The 18,807-nt window shown below is 44.8% G+C and overlaps 2 protein-coding genes across 2 annotated transcripts; both read right to left on the bottom strand.

The window, feature by feature from the left end:
* Positions 1 to 173: 173 nt before the first annotated feature.
* Positions 174 to 2,957, bottom strand: LOC141288150 (tripartite motif-containing protein 16-like). The gene is made up of 6 exons (XM_073820252.1): positions 2,385 to 2,957; positions 2,010 to 2,105; positions 1,677 to 1,910; positions 1,053 to 1,258; positions 911 to 930; positions 174 to 694 (listed from the first exon to the last, which is right to left on the bottom strand). The coding sequence occupies exons 1-6, from the start codon at positions 2,955 to 2,957 to the stop codon at positions 174 to 176; spliced, it is 1,650 nt and encodes a 549-aa protein (XP_073676353.1).
* A 12,617-nt stretch (positions 2,958 to 15,574) lies between these two features.
* LOC141288664 (tripartite motif-containing protein 16-like) lies at positions 15,575 to 18,432 on the bottom strand. The gene is made up of 6 exons (XM_073820825.1): positions 17,860 to 18,432; positions 17,516 to 17,611; positions 17,183 to 17,416; positions 16,604 to 16,763; positions 16,416 to 16,463; positions 15,575 to 16,187 (listed from the first exon to the last, which is right to left on the bottom strand). The coding sequence occupies exons 1-6, from the start codon at positions 18,430 to 18,432 to the stop codon at positions 15,661 to 15,663; spliced, it is 1,638 nt and encodes a 545-aa protein (XP_073676926.1). The 3' UTR covers positions 15,575 to 15,660.
* Positions 18,433 to 18,807: the final 375 nt, after the last annotated feature.

Below are 18,807 nucleotides of genomic sequence, written 5' to 3'. Positions count from 1 at the left end.
TCTATATGAGGATTTATTACACATTTATTCTGATGTTATTTCACTGACAGAAGTTCAGCTGCAGTATTAATGTCATGAAGAGAAAACAAGAGACTCTATAACATCTCACTGTTACTGATTCATCATGCAGCTCAAAGCATTATGGGTAGAATCTCTCATCAGTCTATTCTGATTCATCTACACAGTTTCATTGATCCATTATAAACAAAAAACCCAGGATATAGCGGCTGAGTGAATGTGGTGTGGACTGTGTGGATGAGGCTCATTGTGTCAGAGACGCTGTAGAAGGACAGAGTTCCTGCACTGTGATCCACAAACACTCCTATTCTACTGCTGATGGACTTTACATTGAGAGCAGTCCATATGTCATTGTGTCTGAATGAGTATCTGGAGGAACAGCAGTACAAACTCCAGGACTGATCATTTGCTCCAAACCGACACTCATTACCCCGTCCCTTCCTGCTGATGCTCTTATATGACACTGATATAGACACACCATCTCCACTCCACTCAATCTCCCAGTAACAGCGTCCACACACACTCTCTCTACACAACACCTGCAAACACTCATCAAATCTGTCTGGACGATCAGGATACGACTGATCTGTGTCAGTGTAAGTAATCACTCTGTTGTTATCAGACAGAAGGAGGCGTTTATTCACTGTGTTCAGATCCAGAGTGAGCTGATGGGAATCTGATGGAGATAAAACACATCAGAATCAGGAATTATGAATCTGTTTGATCTTTTCATGTAGCTGAACTCTTCAAGTTCAGTGTATCATCAGTGTCTCAGTACAGATGACCAGATATCCTGTGCAAATTATCATTTACATCATATTAGAAAACTCTTCTACAGGAAGAACATGAACACACTCAGTGAGTTTTTCTGCTTGTTTTCTTACTGACTTACATTGTCGGAAATCGTTCCTGGTCCAGAGAACAATGTTGGTGAATGTGACTGTGGAAATCAACAGACATGAACAGTGTGATTCTCATGATCCTGCATCCATTCCTAAGACATTTCTAATATGATGTTCTCCATGATATGAGATGATGATGGACTCGTTTCTGAGAGCAGATGAATCTCCAGGACTTTACCTCTGTCTGAGATCTTCTTGAGCTCCTCTTTGCAGAAATCCTCCAGTTTGTCTCTCAGCTGATGGACAGATTCTCTCAGACCATCAAAAGAGAAGAGAGAAATTAAGAGATCATCATTTCCGTCTGTAGATTCAGGAGGTGCTGAGAGAGACTGGAAACTCTACAGAAAACAGAAATCAAAACTCATCAGCTCCACACTTCACCCAATAACCTGCACCAACATCAGATTTGACTGATCTTTAGTAACTCACCTCAATCCAGCACTTTCACAGCATCAGCTTCATTCTTCTCATATTCATTATATCACATTAGAGCTACAGATTCTAGTATTTGACACTTACACTCTATGTGAACTTTCTAGGAAAAAGTTATATGATAAAACATCTGCTAAGAACATAAATGTCCATCTAACAGCTCAAGAACATCAATGGAGTCTCATTGTAGGGTTGAGTATTTGCTCAGGAAAAGCAGCTCAAAGGCTACGATTAGATTGACCATTATTTATAACTTTAGAAGGTTAGTGACAGCAGGATCTGACTCAAGTCCACTATGATCCTGTTCTTCTAGATCTCTGTTACCTGCAGGAACTGGATGTGATCCTGTGTGTGTGAAAGCTGCTCCAGCTCAGCGTCTCTCCTCCTCAGATCATTGATCTCCTGCTCCAGTCGCTCCAGTCGTCCTTCAGCTCGACTCACTGCTCGCTTTTCCTGATCTCTGATCAGCCGTATCAGCTCAGAGCGGCTTCTCTCAATGGAGCGGATGAGCTCAGTAAAGATCCTCTCACTGTCCTCCACTGCTGTCTGTGCAGAGCGCTGTTAGGACACACAGTGATTCAGGCTTCAGTGGGACTGAAAGAGACAAGAGAGTCTGAACTGAGACTGAGACAAACTTCTCTTCTTCTCCAGACTCACCTTATGAGACTCCACAGCCTCTCTCAGCTGCTGAACATCTTTCTCTCTCTGCTGGATTCTCTGCTGGAACGTCTTCTGCGTCTCCTTCAGCTGCTTCTGCAGGACAAACGGATGATAGTGAATGTCACAGAAAACTGCTGCCACTAAATCATCATCTGAACAGATCTATCCAGTAAAAGTGGAGCTGATAACTAATGGCTGTAGGTTCAAACTCCAGATAATCGGTTACAATCATCATACATGAATTAACTTGAAGATTAAGGCCTGTTTCACAATGCAAGTGTATGTATTATAAAAGTGAAACTGACACAGATGTAGAGCTTTACACTTAGTGTTTCTGCACTAAGTATTAACTTGATCACTAGTTTTAAATACCTGTTTCTCTGTCCTCTGTGCTGCAGCTGACACAGTGTCGTGGTTTTTATGTTCATCCATTGTACACAGCACACATATACATTTCTGATCAGTGCGACAGAAAACCTCAAGGATCTTCTCATGTTTCTGGCAGATCATCTCCTGCAGTCGTCCAGTGGCATCAGTCAAATTGTGCTTCTTTCCTTTAAAGAAACTCTCATGTTGTTCAAGGTGATTCTGACAGTAAGAGTTCAGACACACCAGACAGGACTTGACAGCTTTGTATTTTCTTCCAGTACAGACGTCACACTCCACATCTCCAGCTCCAGCGTAACAGTCAGCAGGAAGTTTGGTCTTCTTCAGTTTCTCCACCACTTCAGCCAGCATGGTGTTTCTAGCTAAAGCAGGTCTTGGACTGAAGGTCTGTCTGCACTGAGGGCAGCTGTAGACTCTCATCTGATCCTCCTGATCCCAGCAGTCTGTAATACAGCTCTTACAATAACTGTGTCCACAGGGAATGGCCACTGGATCCTTCAGGAGATCCAGACACACGGCACACAAGAACTCATCTTGAAAAAACTGGGCTCCTGCCATTTTATTGCATGAATATAGAGACACAAACAGCTCAACTACACTTCAGTTTTGCTTTCCCTGAACTTCCTGTTTCCTGGTTCTGTGTTTGAGTCACGTGTGTAAAACAGGTGTGTCTGTGAGACTGTAAAGCAGCTTCCTCATTCCTGATGAGTCTTTACAGGGTCTGTTCTGTTCATGTCAGTGTCACGTCATCCAGATGACCTGAGAACATCTTTAAATTACAAACCAATTAATGAATTTGAAATGAGGGAGTTAACAGGACACAAAAGGGCAATTTCAATAATGTTAGGAAACAGAATCGAAATCAGTTAAAATTCAAAGCAATTTTTAAAGTGATATAGAGAAAGTTAAGTAAACATTTTATTTTTTGCCATTCACACTGGCTAAATATGATCGGATACCAATTGGATTTTAAATTGGAGTCTGAAAAAGCCTTTAGAGAACATTCAAAAGGAACATTCTCATATTTGATGTTACTAAATGTAACATTATTGTTGCCGCTGTAGGTTTTGGATCACAGTCAGATCTGCTGCATCACTGTTTTAATGCTGGAGTATTGAGTTTCTCTAATAGCATGTATTGGTTTTAGTGGTAGAGAAACACAGTCAGCACAAAAACTCAGTCGAACCTGAACTCAAGCTCAGATTTCAGACGTTCACATTCTCTCATACTGTAACACCTTCATATTCCTGCGGTCTGTTAGATGCAGAATCTCTGTCTCATGTGTCAAGTGTTAAAAATACCCCGCTCACACCTTTACCACCATACACTATAATAATAATGCTGTGTATTTACAGTACTTTACAGTAGAAAAAATCTGGCAGCTGTGGACGCCAAAAATTCACTGTAAACATATTGTGATGACATTTCAGACACATTGGATTTATATTAAAACTATTTGCACTGAGAAACTGATAGTCATTTTTACAAATAATTACAAAGTAACAGCAAGTAAATACTTTAAATTAAATATGAAAAATAGTATTTTCCATTTTTCCTGTAAAACACATTCCAAATAATCTTTGTTACAACTTTGAAACACAGTCCATTATGGAGCACCATTTCAGTGCACTCCATCAAAAAACACACAAGACACTAAAATAATGCAGTAAAGACAGAAAATATAAAACAAAAACAATAAGCGACATTACTTACATATTTTAATAATCAAATGCAATCAAATGTGATGCTTCACTGACATCTGAACTTCTGGTTTTCACTGTAAATTCTGTTTCTCTACTTAAAAGTGTCATGTTTAGTGTGTTATTTGATTTATTTGTTAAATTTACTAGCAATTTCTGAGTGAAAACTGTTTCCTCAGTTCCTCAAAACTGTTTGTTAAGCCTGTATAATATTTATTTTTAATATACAAAGTTTATTTTGTAGTTTACAAAATTACATGTTTTCTTTTCAGAAGGTTAAAGAAAGTAGATAATGAACAGTCTGAGACGTGATCTGTGTGAATTAGTAGAGAGTTGTTGAACATCATCTTTAACTGCTGAAAGGATGTTGCAGGAGTTTGTGAGTCAGAATCTGAGGAAACCTGTCTGAGCTTTCATCGGCTGATCTGATACTACAGCGATGTTAAAAATGAGTCAAAGAGAGTAAATGAAGCGCCTGAGGCTCGTTCATGAACACATTCACTCTCTCTCACACCATTGATGAGAGTGATCAGCGTTTAGGGATATAAATCAAAGTGTGTGTTTGTCTCTCTATCGTTGGACAGCACATTCCTCTCAGATCATGTGTGAGATCATATTCAGTCTCATCTCAGATTAGCTGGAGCTCAAAGCGGACGGACAGCAGATACACACGCTTGTGTTGAGATGAGCTTCTCCTGTACAAATACACCTTCAGCATGTATAATGTCAGTGTATGGAGCAGCTCCAGCAGTGAGCTCAGTCTGATCAACTCATAAGAGCCAGAACTAGAGAAGATGCTCATATGTTGCTCAACGGCGCTCTCTAGTGCTTCTCTACAAATCATCCATAAAACATCACTAAAGTTCAGCTTTCTGCAGAAAAAAAAAACAGCCAATTACAACTCATTTGTTGTACAACTAACCGGAGCTCTTTAAAAGTTTAGAATAATACTATATTTATAGTTGTACGGCCAAAGTGTGTTTAGTGCTGTTCATGAATGTCAAACAACAGCGGCTCTAGAGCGAGTAGATATCCGGAGTTTAGAGACATTCATGTATGTGTCAGAATACACAGGATAAACTTATTTGAAAATAAATATAAAAAAATGCACAAATTAATAAACACTTAAAGGGAAAACAGACACACCATACATCATAAATCAGATTAATTTACATATCAGAAAATAAAACAATGAAATTAAACAAATGTGTGTCTTCATGGCAAAAATGGGTAAAAAATCAATAAAAAAATAGATATATAATGGAATTAATAAACATATAAAAAGTTAAACTAAAGACAGGTAAATATTTTTTTATGTTTTAAGTTTTCCCACTGACACTAATTATATCCTTAGAGAAGTTTCTGAATCAAACCATTGTCTGATGACATTAAAGGAATCTTTCATTCTGTCCTGATCTTCATGTTTGGGTGAACTGATCAGTGTTAGTACAGATACCTGTGGACAGAAGCGAGTCTGTGGACTGAATGGATGGCCATCAGCATCTCAGCAGGTAGAACTGAGCCCTGTCCTCCAGATACGATCACCAAACTTACTCAGCAACGTCAGCAGATCTCCAGCGACATAGTAATCCATGAGCAGATCCTGCAGAGCAGAAGAGGAGAGAATGAACAGACAGCACTGAACATCTGACAAACAGCAGATCACTGATTCATGAGCACTGAACAAAACACAACACACAACTCAATCATTCTCAATCAATCAACTCACATTTCACCTCTTTGGGGTCCACTTGCTCTTTTTACATTGACTATCACTCTACAACAAAAACATTGAATATGTATTACAATATATATTAATATTAATGTTAATATTCACTTCAGTGGATATGAATATGACTGACTCAGACTGAATGCTTCAAAATGATTTCCTATTGAACTGTCACCAGCTGAATTGCTGTGGTAAAATATAGTGAATTAAGCTACAAACTCGATCATAATGCACAATGTTTCTGTCTAACATGCATTTTGAGCTGCAGCTCGTCATATTGATGGAGTGTTTCTCTAGTTAGCAGTAAACCGTTTGCCTCACCTCAATATGTTTGTAGATTTGTGTTGGATGTCTTCGACGTGGACAGCAGTTCTCTTCAGAATAGAAATATATGGATATTTTATTTGTAAACACCTTATTTTTTTTGCTTAAGCCAGTAGTAGTGCTGACACTGACAGTGCTGTGGAAACATGGATGAAGAAGCGGAAAGAGGAACAGACTGTTGTGTCTTCTTCACTTAACAAGCAATAATGACTCTAACATCTTGAATTAAAACAAAAGAACTGAATTACTGGAGTTTCGTAGGTTTATACAGGGATGAATTCACTTAACTGCGCACACACATACTCTCAATCAGGGTTGCCAGGTTTTCATAACAAAACCCTCCCAATTCCTACTCAAAACTATCCCAAAAGTAGCCCAATCGCGTTTCGAGGAGGGTTCCCCTGTAAATATCGCATTCCAGGGGGTAAAACACACGTTTTGTGGTGGGTTTCCTCTGGTAAAATTAGCATTTCAGGGGCTAAATATTTTTAGTTTTAATGGGTTTCAATGAGGACATTTTTGTCGTTAAGGTCCTGAGATGAACTATTTTTTGTACCTATAGCGTAAAATAGATTTATTAAAGGAAATGTGGTAAAATGTTAAAATATTTGAGAAAAAAAAAAAATACACCTGTGCCAAACTTTATGCAGTTAGCATTAACACAGGCGAAATTATATAAAAAAAACATAACTGAAAAAACAAAAAAATTCCATTAGGTCAAACAAGGGTTAAGACACTTTTGAGTGTGTATCAGAAGCCTTTTACTACTAAAACAGCGCTCTGACAAATAGTCAATCATCAGTCATCTTATCACAGTTATCATCCTCATATCAATCTCATTTTTAAATCATTTTTATATAAGTGAATGTCGCCGTTTGTAACTTCCTAACAGGGAAACGTTCTCATAACTTTTACTAATGTTTTTTTAAAAGTTATATAAATGTTGGGACAAAATATTCATGAAGTACTTAAAGTGCTAAAGAACGTATTTATAACTTTATTAATATTTGATATATATTCTTATAACATTGAGAGAAATATTATAGAAGATAAGATGTATTATTCTACATGATTTATTTGTAATTGGTGAACATTTTTTGTAACCTTTAAAAAAAACTGGACATTTTAATGTTTTCAAAACATGTATAAATAATGTCCCCAACATGTTTTTAGAACTTAAATTTGTAATATTAAATATCTGCAAATATGATGTTTCCCAGAGTTATACATCCACTGTCTCACGGCGAACACAAATTGGTGACAAAAAAGCTCAATGAATCTTCCTACGGGTTTGGAATGAGGATTCTTGAAAGATGAGTGGATTTTCTCTGAACCCCTTTAACCATAACCAAAAAGAACTGAGGAAAACAAGCGGTTCTCTGTCTCTTTCAGGACTTATTCATCTCTCTTTCATCTCTATTTAATCTCAGGTGTTAGTGTCTCACCTGTCGAGCTCTGACTGTGTGTCTCACTGTTGTCAACTGAACAGTTCAATGGTGGCCACTGGTATATAATGAGACACAAATAGAGGTGCTCACCTGCTTAACCAGGTGACCATTAAACACTCTGACTCACAAAAAACACACACTCACACTCACATACACACAGCTGCCTTTTCACCTCAAACACACCTCCATCAGAGGAAACAATGAGCAAGTATTCCTGCAGCTCAAACATAGCACTGGCAATGCTGAACTCATGGGTTTGATTCCTGGAGATCAAGATATACATATCTTGAATGCAATATAAGTCAGTTTGGATAAAATCTGCCAAATGCATAAATATAATGTAAAATATCATAATCAGCCTCCTTTGATGAGTTCACTCACAGATTCACACTAAAAACGTATGTTTTTTGTCTGCAAACTCAGTTGCACGAATGAAAATTGATTTGAAATTGAAAAGGTATTGTTCAGGAACACAAATTGAGTCAATTATGATTTCATACCAACTTTAAACCAGCGCCCGAAACGATCACAAAAGCCTTAAAACACAGTGTGATGAAGATGTTCATGAGCCTCATGATAAACACATTCACAGATGTTTCTGTTTAATATAATATTTGATCTCAGCAGCATCATATGAAAACTATCAGCTGAAGATGCCATTACATCATAAAGTTTTGAGAAATGTATCTTTGTTTTAAGAAGTGAATGAATGGTTTGGGAAACTGGGCCAGATGAATCAGTTATAGTGTATTAGAAATTGAGAAAAACTGCAAGACAAAGTATTAACAAGCTGTAACCTAAAATAAACATGATTTCTGAGGTTAACAGCTAAATGTGTGACAATAAAAACAGTGGCTTGTGACACCAGAAGACAGAAGAACACAAAACACTGAAAACAGACAGGGCTCTTTAAGGATTAGAATGAAAATGGTTTATTGACTGTGAGTTATCATTTAAATTGAAGTAATCTTGACAGTAATGATAAAATTGTGACACTACAATAAAAAGTATATGACTGAATTCAATCAACACAAACAGAGGTTGAGAAAAGCCCAGAAACACATGGTCACTCAGCAGGATTCACACACACTGATCTTACTGTCTATATGAGGATTTATTACACATTTATTCTGATGTTATTTGACTAACAGAAGTTCAGCTGCAGTATTAAAGGAGTAGTTCACTTTCATAACAAAAATGCACAGATAATGTACTCACCCTCTTGTCATCCAAGATGTTCATGTCTTTCTTTCTTCAGCCATAAGGAAATTGGTCTGGGGAAAGCCAGAAACCAGAGGGACCGAAATACACTCGGTCTGATAGCATCCTGCGTCAGAACACGAGGAGAATTAAGCCATTGTCTAGCATTCCACGGACAAGAGGGCTGTGCAGTTCTCGGCCCTTAGGCACACGAGAACCGTGACCTCTGCCTGGTTCGCCAGCCAGTGCGAGAGGCACCCCTCGGCCCTCGGGCTCACGAGGAGTCTTAGTCCTTTGTCTGGGGGTACTTCCAGGACAAGAGGGACTGAAAGAGCTTTGAAGCATCCATTCCCCGGGCCTCAGCCCCTGCCTCGACAGGACGTCTGCTCCCACATTCAGATGTCCAGGAATATGGACTGCTCTCAGGGAGAGGAATTTCTCTTGAGACCAAAGGAGTATCCGGTACGCCAGCTTGTATAAGGGGCGTGAGCGGAGTCCTCCTTGGTGGTTTATGTAGTAAACCACCGCAGTGCTGTCTGTACGGACCAGCACGTGTTTGTTTCTTAGGTCTGGGAGAAACCTCTTTAGGGCCAGGAATACTGCCAGCATCTCTAAGCGGTTTATGTGCCACGAGAGATGGTGGGCGCTCCATAGGCCTTGGGCTGAGCGGCCACGCATGACCGCCCCCCAGCCGGTAAGGGAAGCGTCGGTCGCTAGCGTGATGCGGCGACCAGGCACTCCCAGAACCGGTCCCTGAGAGAGGAACCAGGGTTTCCTCCACATGGCCAAGGCACGTAGGCAACGCCGCGTGACCTTGATCTTGCGGAGCGGGTTTCCCCTCGGGGAGAACCCCCTGGTCCTGAGCCACCACTGTAGTGGTCTCATGTGCAGCAGTCCAAAAGGTATCACGTTGGAAGCGGCTACCATAAGACCTAACAGTACTTGAAACTGTTTGACAGTGAGTGACTGGCCTAGCTTTACTGCATTCACTGCGGTCAGTATGGAATCGACTCGTGCAGGAGACATGCGTGCCTGCATGGAGATCGAGTCCCACACTACGCCTAAGTAATCCTCAGCAGGATTCACACACACTGATCTTACTGTCTATATGAGGATTTATTACACATTTATTCTGATGTTATTTGACTAACAGAAGTTCAGCTGCAGTATTAAAGGAGTAGTTCACTTTCATAACAAAAATGCACAGATAATGTACTCACCCTCTTGTCATCCAAGATGTTCATGTCTTTCTTTCTTCAGCCATAAGGAAATTGGTCTGGGGAAAGCCAGAAACCAGAGGGACCGAAATACACTCGGTCTGATAGCATCCTGCGTCAGAACACGAGGAGAATTAAGCCATTGTCTAGCATTCCGCGGACAAGAGGGCTGTGCAGTTCTCGGCCCTTAGGCACACGAGAACCGTGACCTCTGCCTGGTTCACCAGCCAGTGCGAGAGGCACCCCTCGGCCCTCGGGCTCACGAGGAGTCTTAGTCCTTTGTCTGGGGGTACTTCCAGGACAAGAGGGACTGAAAGAGCTTTTGTCTAGCTTGCACGGACAAAAGGGGAGAATTTGCAGATCTCTTTAAGTGGCGAAACGACTTCTCTTCTTTCCGCAGAAAGAATGCGCCTTGAGAAGTCTCCTCCTGGCTAGGGAGGTGGCTGACCCTCTAGGCCTAGCGCACTAGGCCGAGAGTACAGCCGAGCCTGGAGCGGCTCTGAGGTCGAGCTCGTAATACCTAACGAATGTTAGGGGCGTGGACCAACCCGCAGCATTGCAGATATCCTGTATTGGGACACCTGCCGTCAGAGCCCTCGAGGCCGACAGACCTCGAGTAGAGTGAGCCTTGAGTCCCATCGGGGATGGGAGACCAGAGGACTAGTAAGCTGTAGATATGGCATCAATGATCCATCTACTGATAGTAGGCTTTGAAGCCGGGCCCCCTCTCTTTGGGGGGCCGTAACAGACAAACAATTGCTCTGTTCTACGTCACGTGGCAGCTCTGTGGACGTATGCATCTAAGGCTCTGACTGGGCACATGCAATTGAACTTCCTGTGGTTCGGCTCCGCGAACGGAGGAGGATAAAACGCCTGCAGTGTTACTGGCTGCGGTGCTAGGGAGGGGACCTTCGGGACGTACCCGACCCTGGGATAAAGAAAGGCCTTGGCCATCCCTGGGGCAAACTCTAAATGAGATGGGGCCACTGAAAGGGCCTGCAGGTCGCCTACTCTCTTGAGAGAAGTGAGTGCTAACAGGAGCGCCGTCTTAATTGTGAGGGCGCGATCCGTAGACTCCTCTATGGGCTCAAATGGAGGCTTGCATAGAGCTTCTAGCACCACAGCGAGGTCCCACGTGGGGACCCTGGGTGTCACTCGAGGCCTCAGCCTGAGCGCACCGCGGAGGAACCGTATGACCAAGGGCTCTCTACCTACTGAGAGGCCACCTAAAGGGGCGTGGTAGGCACTTATGGCCGCCACGTATACCTTTAGTGTGGAGTGAGCTAGCCCTGCGGATAAGCGAGACTGTAAGAACTCCAGAACTGTACCAACCGGGCAGTTGACTGGGTCTAGGTGGCGCTCGCGGCACCATCTCGCGAATAAGTTCCACTTAAGGCCATACAGTTTCCTCGTAGAGGGAGCTCTGGATTGGAGAAGGGTCTCAACAACCTCGGTTGAGAGACCCGCTCCTATGAGCTGTGCCCCCTCAGGGGCCACACCCATAACCTCCACTTCTCTGGGTGAGGGTGGCATATTGCGCCCCCAGCCTGAGACAGAAGGTCCCTCCTGACGGGAATCTCCCATGGAGAGCCGTCGAGGAGAGATACCAGGTCCGAGAACCATACTCGTGCCGGCCAGCGCGGGGCTACTAGTAGCAGCCGCACTTGAAACCGACGGACCCGTTCCAGAACTCCCGGGAGCAGAGCGATCGGGGGAAAGGCGTACAGACGCAGCCTCGGCCACGTCTGTGCCATGGCATCCAGCCCCAGTGGAGCTGGAGGAACTAGAGAGTACCAGAGGGGACAGTGCGATGTCTCCTGAGTCGCAAACAGGTCCACCTGTGCCTGGCCAAACACTCTCCAGATCTGCTTCACCACCTCTGGGTGAAGCATCCATTCCCCGGGCCTCAGCCCCTGCCTCGACAGGACGTCTGCTCCCACATTCAGATGTCCAGGAATATGGACTGCTCTCAGGGAGAGGAATTTCTCTTGAGACCAAAGGAGTATCCGGTACGCCAGCTTGTATAAGGGGCGTGAGCGGAGTCCTCCTTGGTGGTTTATGTAGTAAACCACCGCAGTGCTGTCTGTACGGACCAGCACGTGTTTGTTTCTTAGGTCTGGGAGAAACCTCTAAAGGGCCAGGAATACTGCCAGCATCTCTAAATGGTTTATGTGCCACGAGAGATGGTGGGCGCTCCATAGGCCTTGGGCTGAGCGGCCACGCATGACCGCCCCCCAGCCGGTAAGGGAAGCGTCGGTCGCTAGCGTGATGCGGCGACCAGGCACTCCCAGAACCGGTCCCTGAGAGAGGAACCAGGGTTTCCTCCACATGGCCAAGGCACGTAGGCAACGCCGCGTGACCTTGATCTTGCGGAGCGGGTTTCCCCTCGGGGAGAACCCCCTGGTCCTGAGCCACCACTGTAGTGGTCTCATGTGCAGCAGTCCAAAAGGTATCACGTTGGAAGCGGCTACCATAAGACCTAACAGTACTTGAAACTGTTTGACAGTGAGTGACTGGCCTAGCTTTACTGCATTCACTGCGGTCAGTATGGAATCGACTCGTGCAGGAGACATGCGTGCCTGCATGGAGATCGAGTCCCACACTACGCCTAAGTAAGTGGTCCTCTGTAGTGGAGAAAGCACACTCTTCTTGGCGTTGAGTCTCAACCCCAACTCTTTCATGTGAGCGAGAACAGCACCTCGATGCTGAACCGCTAACTGCTCCGAGCTGGCTAGGATGAGCCAGTCGTCTATGTAGTTGAGTATGCGGATGCCCTGGAGTCGCAACGGAGCCAGAGCAGCATCCACACACTTCGTGAAAGTGCGGGGTGAGAGAGCTAGGCCGAAAGGAAGCACTCTGTATTGGTAAGCCTTGCCCCTGAAAGCGAACCTGAGATACTTCCTGTGCTGAAGAAGGATGGAGACGTGAAAATAAGCGTCTTTTAAGATCTATCGTGACAAACCAGTCCTCGGACCTGATTTGTGACACGACCTGCCTGACAGTAAGCATCTTGAATTTCAGCTTCCTGACTGAACGATTTAGCAGCCTGAGATCTAAGATGGGCCGCAGCCCCCCATCCTTCTTCGGAACAATGAAGTACCGGCTGTAGAACCCGGATTCCCTGTCTTGAGGAGGGACCACCTCTATGGCCTCCTTCCTCAGAAGAGTTTCTACTTCTTGTTCCATCACCAGACCCTGCTCGGGGCTTACTAAAGTTGGAAAAACCCCGTTGAAAGGTGGCGGCGTGGCGCCGAACTGGATAGCATAACCTTTCTCTACAGTACGCAGGACCCAATTTGAAACTCTTGGCAGTAGTTTCCACGCTGCCAGAAAGTTCACTAAGGGTACCAGCCTCTCGAGACTGGTGTCTGGATTTACTCGAGGAACTAACTCGGAGACCTGTAACAGCGAACTGGCAGGAAGCTCCTGAACTAGCTCCTCGGGAGACCCCCGCGGGGGCTGCGAACTCTCCAGGGCCGCTACGTTTCCGGGCGGAACAGCTAGAGGATGTTCGCGGGAGATAGCCGCGCCCTGTAACACCGGCAGGGTTAGCTGACTCATCTCCTGAGGGCCACGAAGGGGTCTGAAACCCGCACCTGGAGGTACGGTGCAAACCCCCTCGAGAGGGGCTGCCCTCAACGGCCCTGAACCACAACCGTCAGGGCCGCTTAGCCGAGGACTTCCTTGACTGGAGGACGACCCTCAGGTCAGGCCTCTTAGTCTTGGAAGCCCCCGACTTAGAGCGTCGCTTTCCGGGTCCCCTAGGCTGGGCCGGGGGAGCACGGGCAGCAACGCTCTGCTTCTGTGCCTCACGATGGGAGCTCGTACACGGCTGAGGCTGCTTTTTAGATGGTGCAGCAGCCTCAGAGGAGAACACGCGGCGAGGAAGGAATGTTCTGAACGCCGCCGCCTGCTTGCGGGCCTCCTGGTGCCTAGCCACAAAGGTATCAACCGCGGCACCAAAGAGGACAGATGGTTGCAGGGGGGCGTCCAGAAGCGTGACCCTGTCCTTTTCCTTTACGTCGGACAGGGTCAGCCAGAGATGCCTCTCCGCGGCCACCAGGGCTGCCATAGACCGCCCAACAGCACGGGCGGCCTCCTTGGTGGCGCGGAGAGCGAGATCTGCAGTTTTCTGCATCTCTGTTACGCTAACTTCCTCGCCGCTGCTGAACTCCTTCAGCAGGTCAGCCTGGTAGGCTTGCAGGATGCCCATGGTGTGAAGGCAAGACCCTGCTTGACCTGCTGCCGTGTATGCCTTACCCATCAGGCCAGATGTAACTTTAAGGGGCCTGGTGGGCAAGGACGGAGCCTTCAAGGACGACGCCGAGCCAGGTGACAGATAGCCCGCAAGCGTCTGTTCAACCCGTGGCATCGCCCTATAGCCACTCTCCTCTGCCCCCCCCACATTTCCATAATTTTCAGCGGGGGAAAAAAGGCGTGAGGAGTATGGCTTCTCCCACGATCTCGAAAGTTCTTGGTGGAGATCGGGGAAGAAGGGAAGGCTCCGTTTTGGAGGTGCTGACTTTGTCCGCAGGAAGCGATCATCTAATCGGCTTCGCTGCGGCTCATGTGATTGCTGTTGTTCCGCGGGCCATGAGATGTGTAATTTGGCTACCGCGTTTGTCAGCACCTCTACGAGCTCCTCATAGTGAGGCGAGCGTGATGGCGGTTGTGGTTCCTCTAAAACACTTTCAATGTCAACCTCCTCGGAGGAAGACAAGAGGAACTCGGGGACCTCCTCCCGGGGGGAAGAAACCGCAGCGCGGGCTTCTGCATCCAGGAGGAGATCGCTCGATCCGCTGAGTGAGGGCTGAGATAGGGGATCACCCGTCTCCATACCCTCCAGCAGATCGAGCTGCGAGCCCCACGAGTGCAGCCGCCGCTCCGCCTCGACGGAAGCAGGGCCAGACCCATGGGGCACGCTGGTGAAAGCCCCCTCCTCGAAGAGGGCTTTCCGGGAGCGAAGCACGCGCACCGGCAGGCGTTCACAGTGCTCACAGCCAGCCTTTTCGAGGGCTGACTGAGCGTGCTCCGCTCCCAAGCAGACCACGCATAAACTGTGTGTATCCCCACCAACAATGAAGCGTTGGCAGGGAGGGACACACTGTTTATGCGGGCGCTTAACCGCCATCAAACTCTCTTTTTTCTTAGGTTGTTTTGTTGCCATACTAACTCAAATAAAAGTGTGTCAAACTGGACACGAAAAAACAGCAGTATGGCAAAGACAGACACAGACACAGAGCGCTCTCGCTGAATGACAAAAGCTGCCGCCGGCTTCAAACGCGCGTGCTTTATACTTCCTGGTCGGTGACGTCACCGCGCCTGTGACGTCACCCCCGTCATTTCATTGGTTGTTATACACAGTTCAGAGTGCGGCCCGCCAATGGCGTTCCCCATAGCGTTCCTGACGCGGCTCGAGTTCCCGGAAGGGAACATAATTTCTTTACAACTGAGGAAAGAAAGACATGAAGATCTTGGATGACAAAGGGGTGAGTACATTATCTGTAAATTGTTATGAAAGTGAACTAATCTTTTAATGTCATGAAAAGTTAACAAGAGACTCTATAACATCTCACTGTTACTGATTCATCATGCAGCTCAAAGCATTATGGGTAGAATCTCTCATCAATCTATTCTGACTCATCAACACAGTTTCACTGATGATCCAAAATAATTAAAACCAAACCCAGGATAGAGCGGCTGAGTGAATGTGGTGTGGACTGTGTGGATGAGGCTCATTGTGTCAGAGATGCTGTAGAAGGACAGAGTTCCTGCACTGTGATCCACAAACACTCCTATTCTACTGCTGATGGGCTTTACAGGGAGATTAGTCTCTATCTTATTGTGTTTGAATGAGTATCTGGAGGGGGAGGAGAACAAACTCCAGGTCTGATCATTACATCCAAAGAAACACTCATTACCCGATCCCTTCCTGCTGATGCTCTTATATGACACTGATATATACACACCATGATTTCCACTCCACTCAATCTCCCAGTAACAGCGTCCACACACACTCTCTCTACACAACACCTGACTCCAACCATCAAATCTGTCTGGATGATCAGGATACGGCTGAACTGTTTTGGTGTAAGTAATCACTCTGTTGTTCTCAGACAGAAGGAGGAGTTTATTCACTGTGTTCAGATCCAGAGTGAGCTGATGGGAATCTGATGGAGATAAAACACATCAGAATCAGGAATTATGAATCTGTTTGATCTTTTCATGTAGCTGAACTCTTCATGTTCAGTTTATCATCGGTGTCTCAGTACAGATGACCAGATATCCTGTGCAAATCATCATTTACATCATCAATTAGAAAACTCTTCTTTCACCTTCTACAGGAAGAACATGAACACACTCAGTGAGTTTTTCTGCTTGTTTTCTTACTGACTTACATTGTAGGAAGTCCTTCCTGGTCCTGGGAACAATGTTGGTGAATGTGACTGTGGAAATCAACAGACATGAACAGTGTGATTCTCATGATCCTGCATCCATTCCTAAGACATTTCTAATATGATGTTCTCCATGATATGAGATGATGATGGACTCATTTCTGAGAGCAGATGAATCTCCAGGACTTTACCTCTGTCTGAGATCTTCTTGAGCTCCTCTTTGCAGAAATCCTCCAGTTTGTCTCTCAGCTGATGGACACATTCTCTCAGACCATCAAAAGAGAAGAGAGAACTGAAGAGATCGTCATTTCCATCTGTAGATTCAGGAGGTGCTGAGAGAGACTGGAAACTCTACAGAAAACAGAAATCAAAACTCATCAGCTCCACACTTCACCCAATAACCTGCACCAACATCAGATTTGACTGATCTTTAGTAACTCACCTCAATCCAGCACTTTCACAGCATCAGCTTCATTCTCATATTCATTATATCACATTAGAGCTACAGATTCTAGTATTTGACACTTACACTCTATGTGAACTTTCTAGGAAATTGTTTGGATGATAAAACATCTGCTAAGAACATAAATGTCCATCTAACAGCTCAAGAACATCAATGGAGTCTCATTGCAGGATTGAATAGATTTGCTCAGGAAGAGCAGCTCAAAGGTTACGATTAGATTGACTATTATTTATAACTTTAGAGAAGTTAGTGACAGCAGGATCTGACTCAAGTCCACTATGATCCTGTTCTTCTAGATCTCTGTTACCTGCAGGAACTGGATGTGATCCTGTGTGTGTGAAAGCTGCTCCAGCTCAGCGTCTCTCCTCCTCAGATCATTGATCTCCTGCTCCAGTCGCTCCAGTCGTCCTTCAGCTCGACTCACTGCTCGCTTTTCCTGATCTCTGATCAGCCGTATCAGCTCAGAGCGGCTTCTCTCAATGGAGCGGATGAGCTCAGTAAAGATCCTCTCACTGTCCTCCACTGCTGTCTGTGCAGAGCGCTGTTAGGACACACAGTGATTCAGGCTTCAGTGGGACTGAAAGAGACAAGAGAGTCTGAACTGAGACTGAGACAAACTTCTCTTCTTCTCCAGACTCACCTTATGAGACTCCACAGCCTCTCTCAGCTGCTGAACATCTTTCTCTCTCTGCTGGATTCTCTGCTGGAACGTCTTCTGCGTCTCCTTCAGCTGCTTCTGCAGGACAAACGGATGATAGTGAATGTCACAGAAAACTACTGGAACTAAATCATCATGAGAACAGATGAATCCAGATGAAGGCGTTTTTCATACTGCAAGCATAAGTATTATAAAAGTGAAACTGACACAGATGTAGAGCTTCATACTGACAGTGTTTCTGTGTAATAAGCTGCTGCCCTACACAGAAAATAAACAGACTATTGGATCACTGCACTGAATATTAACTTAATCTCTATGGTAAATACCTGTTTCTCTGTCCTCTGTTCTTCAGCTGATACAGTGTTGTGGTTTTTATGCTCATACATCGTACACAGCATACATATACATTTCTGGTCAGTGCAACAGAAAACTTCAAGGATCTTTTCATGTTTCTGGCAGATCATCTCCTGCAGTCGTCCAGTGGCATCAGTCAAATTGTGCTTCTTTCCTTTAAACAAACTCTCATGTTGTTCAAGGTGATTCTGACAGTAAGAGTTCAGACACACCAGACAGGACTTGACGGCTTTGTATTTTCTTCCAGTACAGACGCCACACTCCACATCTCCAGCTCCAGCGTCACAGTCAGCAGGAAGTTTGGTCTTCTTCAGTTTCTCCACCACTTCAGTCAGCATGGTGTTTCTAGCTAAAGCAGGTCTTGGACTGAAGGTCTGTCTGCACTGAGGGCAGCTGTAGACTCTCATCTGATCCTCCTGATCCCAGCAGTCTGTAATACAGCTCTTACAGTAACTGTGTCCACAGGGAATGGCCACTGGATCCTTCAGGAGATCCAGACACACTGGACACAAGAAGTCATCTTGAAAAAACTGGGCTCCTGCCATTTTACTGCATGAATATAGAGACACAAACACACAACAGCTCAGCTACACTTCAGTTTCGCTTTCCCTGAACTCAGCTTCCTGTTTCCTGGTTCTGTGTTTAAGTCACATGTGTAAAAGAGGTGTGTCCGTGAGACTGTAAAGCAGTAAAGTCTCACACACTGACAGAGTAATGCAGTACAATTGCCCCACATTTGAAATCTGTTCAAATTCAAATCAATTTTGAACTATAAAAGTGAAGTTTTATCAAAACAGACTTTCTTTGAAAGATTAAAAAAAATTAAAGGTTGACAGATACAAAAATCCTGTTAGTTTTATTTAGTGTTGACATGAATAAGCTGTTTGACATAAGATGTTTATTTATAGGCCACAAGACAA

This window comes from Garra rufa, chromosome 16, assembly GCF_049309525.1.
Source record: "Garra rufa chromosome 16, GarRuf1.0, whole genome shotgun sequence".
Classification (NCBI taxonomy): Eukaryota; Metazoa; Chordata; class Actinopteri; order Cypriniformes; family Cyprinidae; genus Garra; species Garra rufa.
Note: the sequence above shows the minus strand (reverse complement) of the source record. Positions and strands in the feature narration are given on the sequence as shown.

Excerpts from the sequence above, each read along its gene's own strand:
- LOC141288150 (XM_073820252.1), bottom strand. The coding sequence starts at position 2,957 with ATGGCAGGAGCCCAGTTTTTTCAAGATGAGTTCTTGTGTGCCGTGTGT. Across the intron at positions 1,259-1,676 it reads ATCACATCCAGTTCCTGCAG|AGTTTCCAGTCTCTCTCAGC; the intron begins GTAACAGAGATC and ends TGTTTTCTGTAG. Across the intron at positions 931-1,052 it reads TCAGAAACGAGTCCATCATC|CAGGAACGATTTCCGACAAT; the intron begins ATCTCATATCAT and ends TGTTCTCTGGAC.
- LOC141288664 (XM_073820825.1), bottom strand. The coding sequence starts at position 18,432 with ATGGCAGGAGCCCAGTTTTTTCAAGATGACTTCTTGTGTCCAGTGTGT. Across the intron at positions 17,612-17,859 it reads AACAGAGGACAGAGAAACAG|AAGCAGCTGAAGGAGACGCA; the intron begins GTATTTACCATA and ends TTTGTCCTGCAG. Across the intron at positions 16,188-16,415 it reads CAGGAAGGACTTCCTACAAT|ATTCCCATCAGCTCACTCTG; the intron begins GTAAGTCAGTAA and ends TATCTCCATCAG.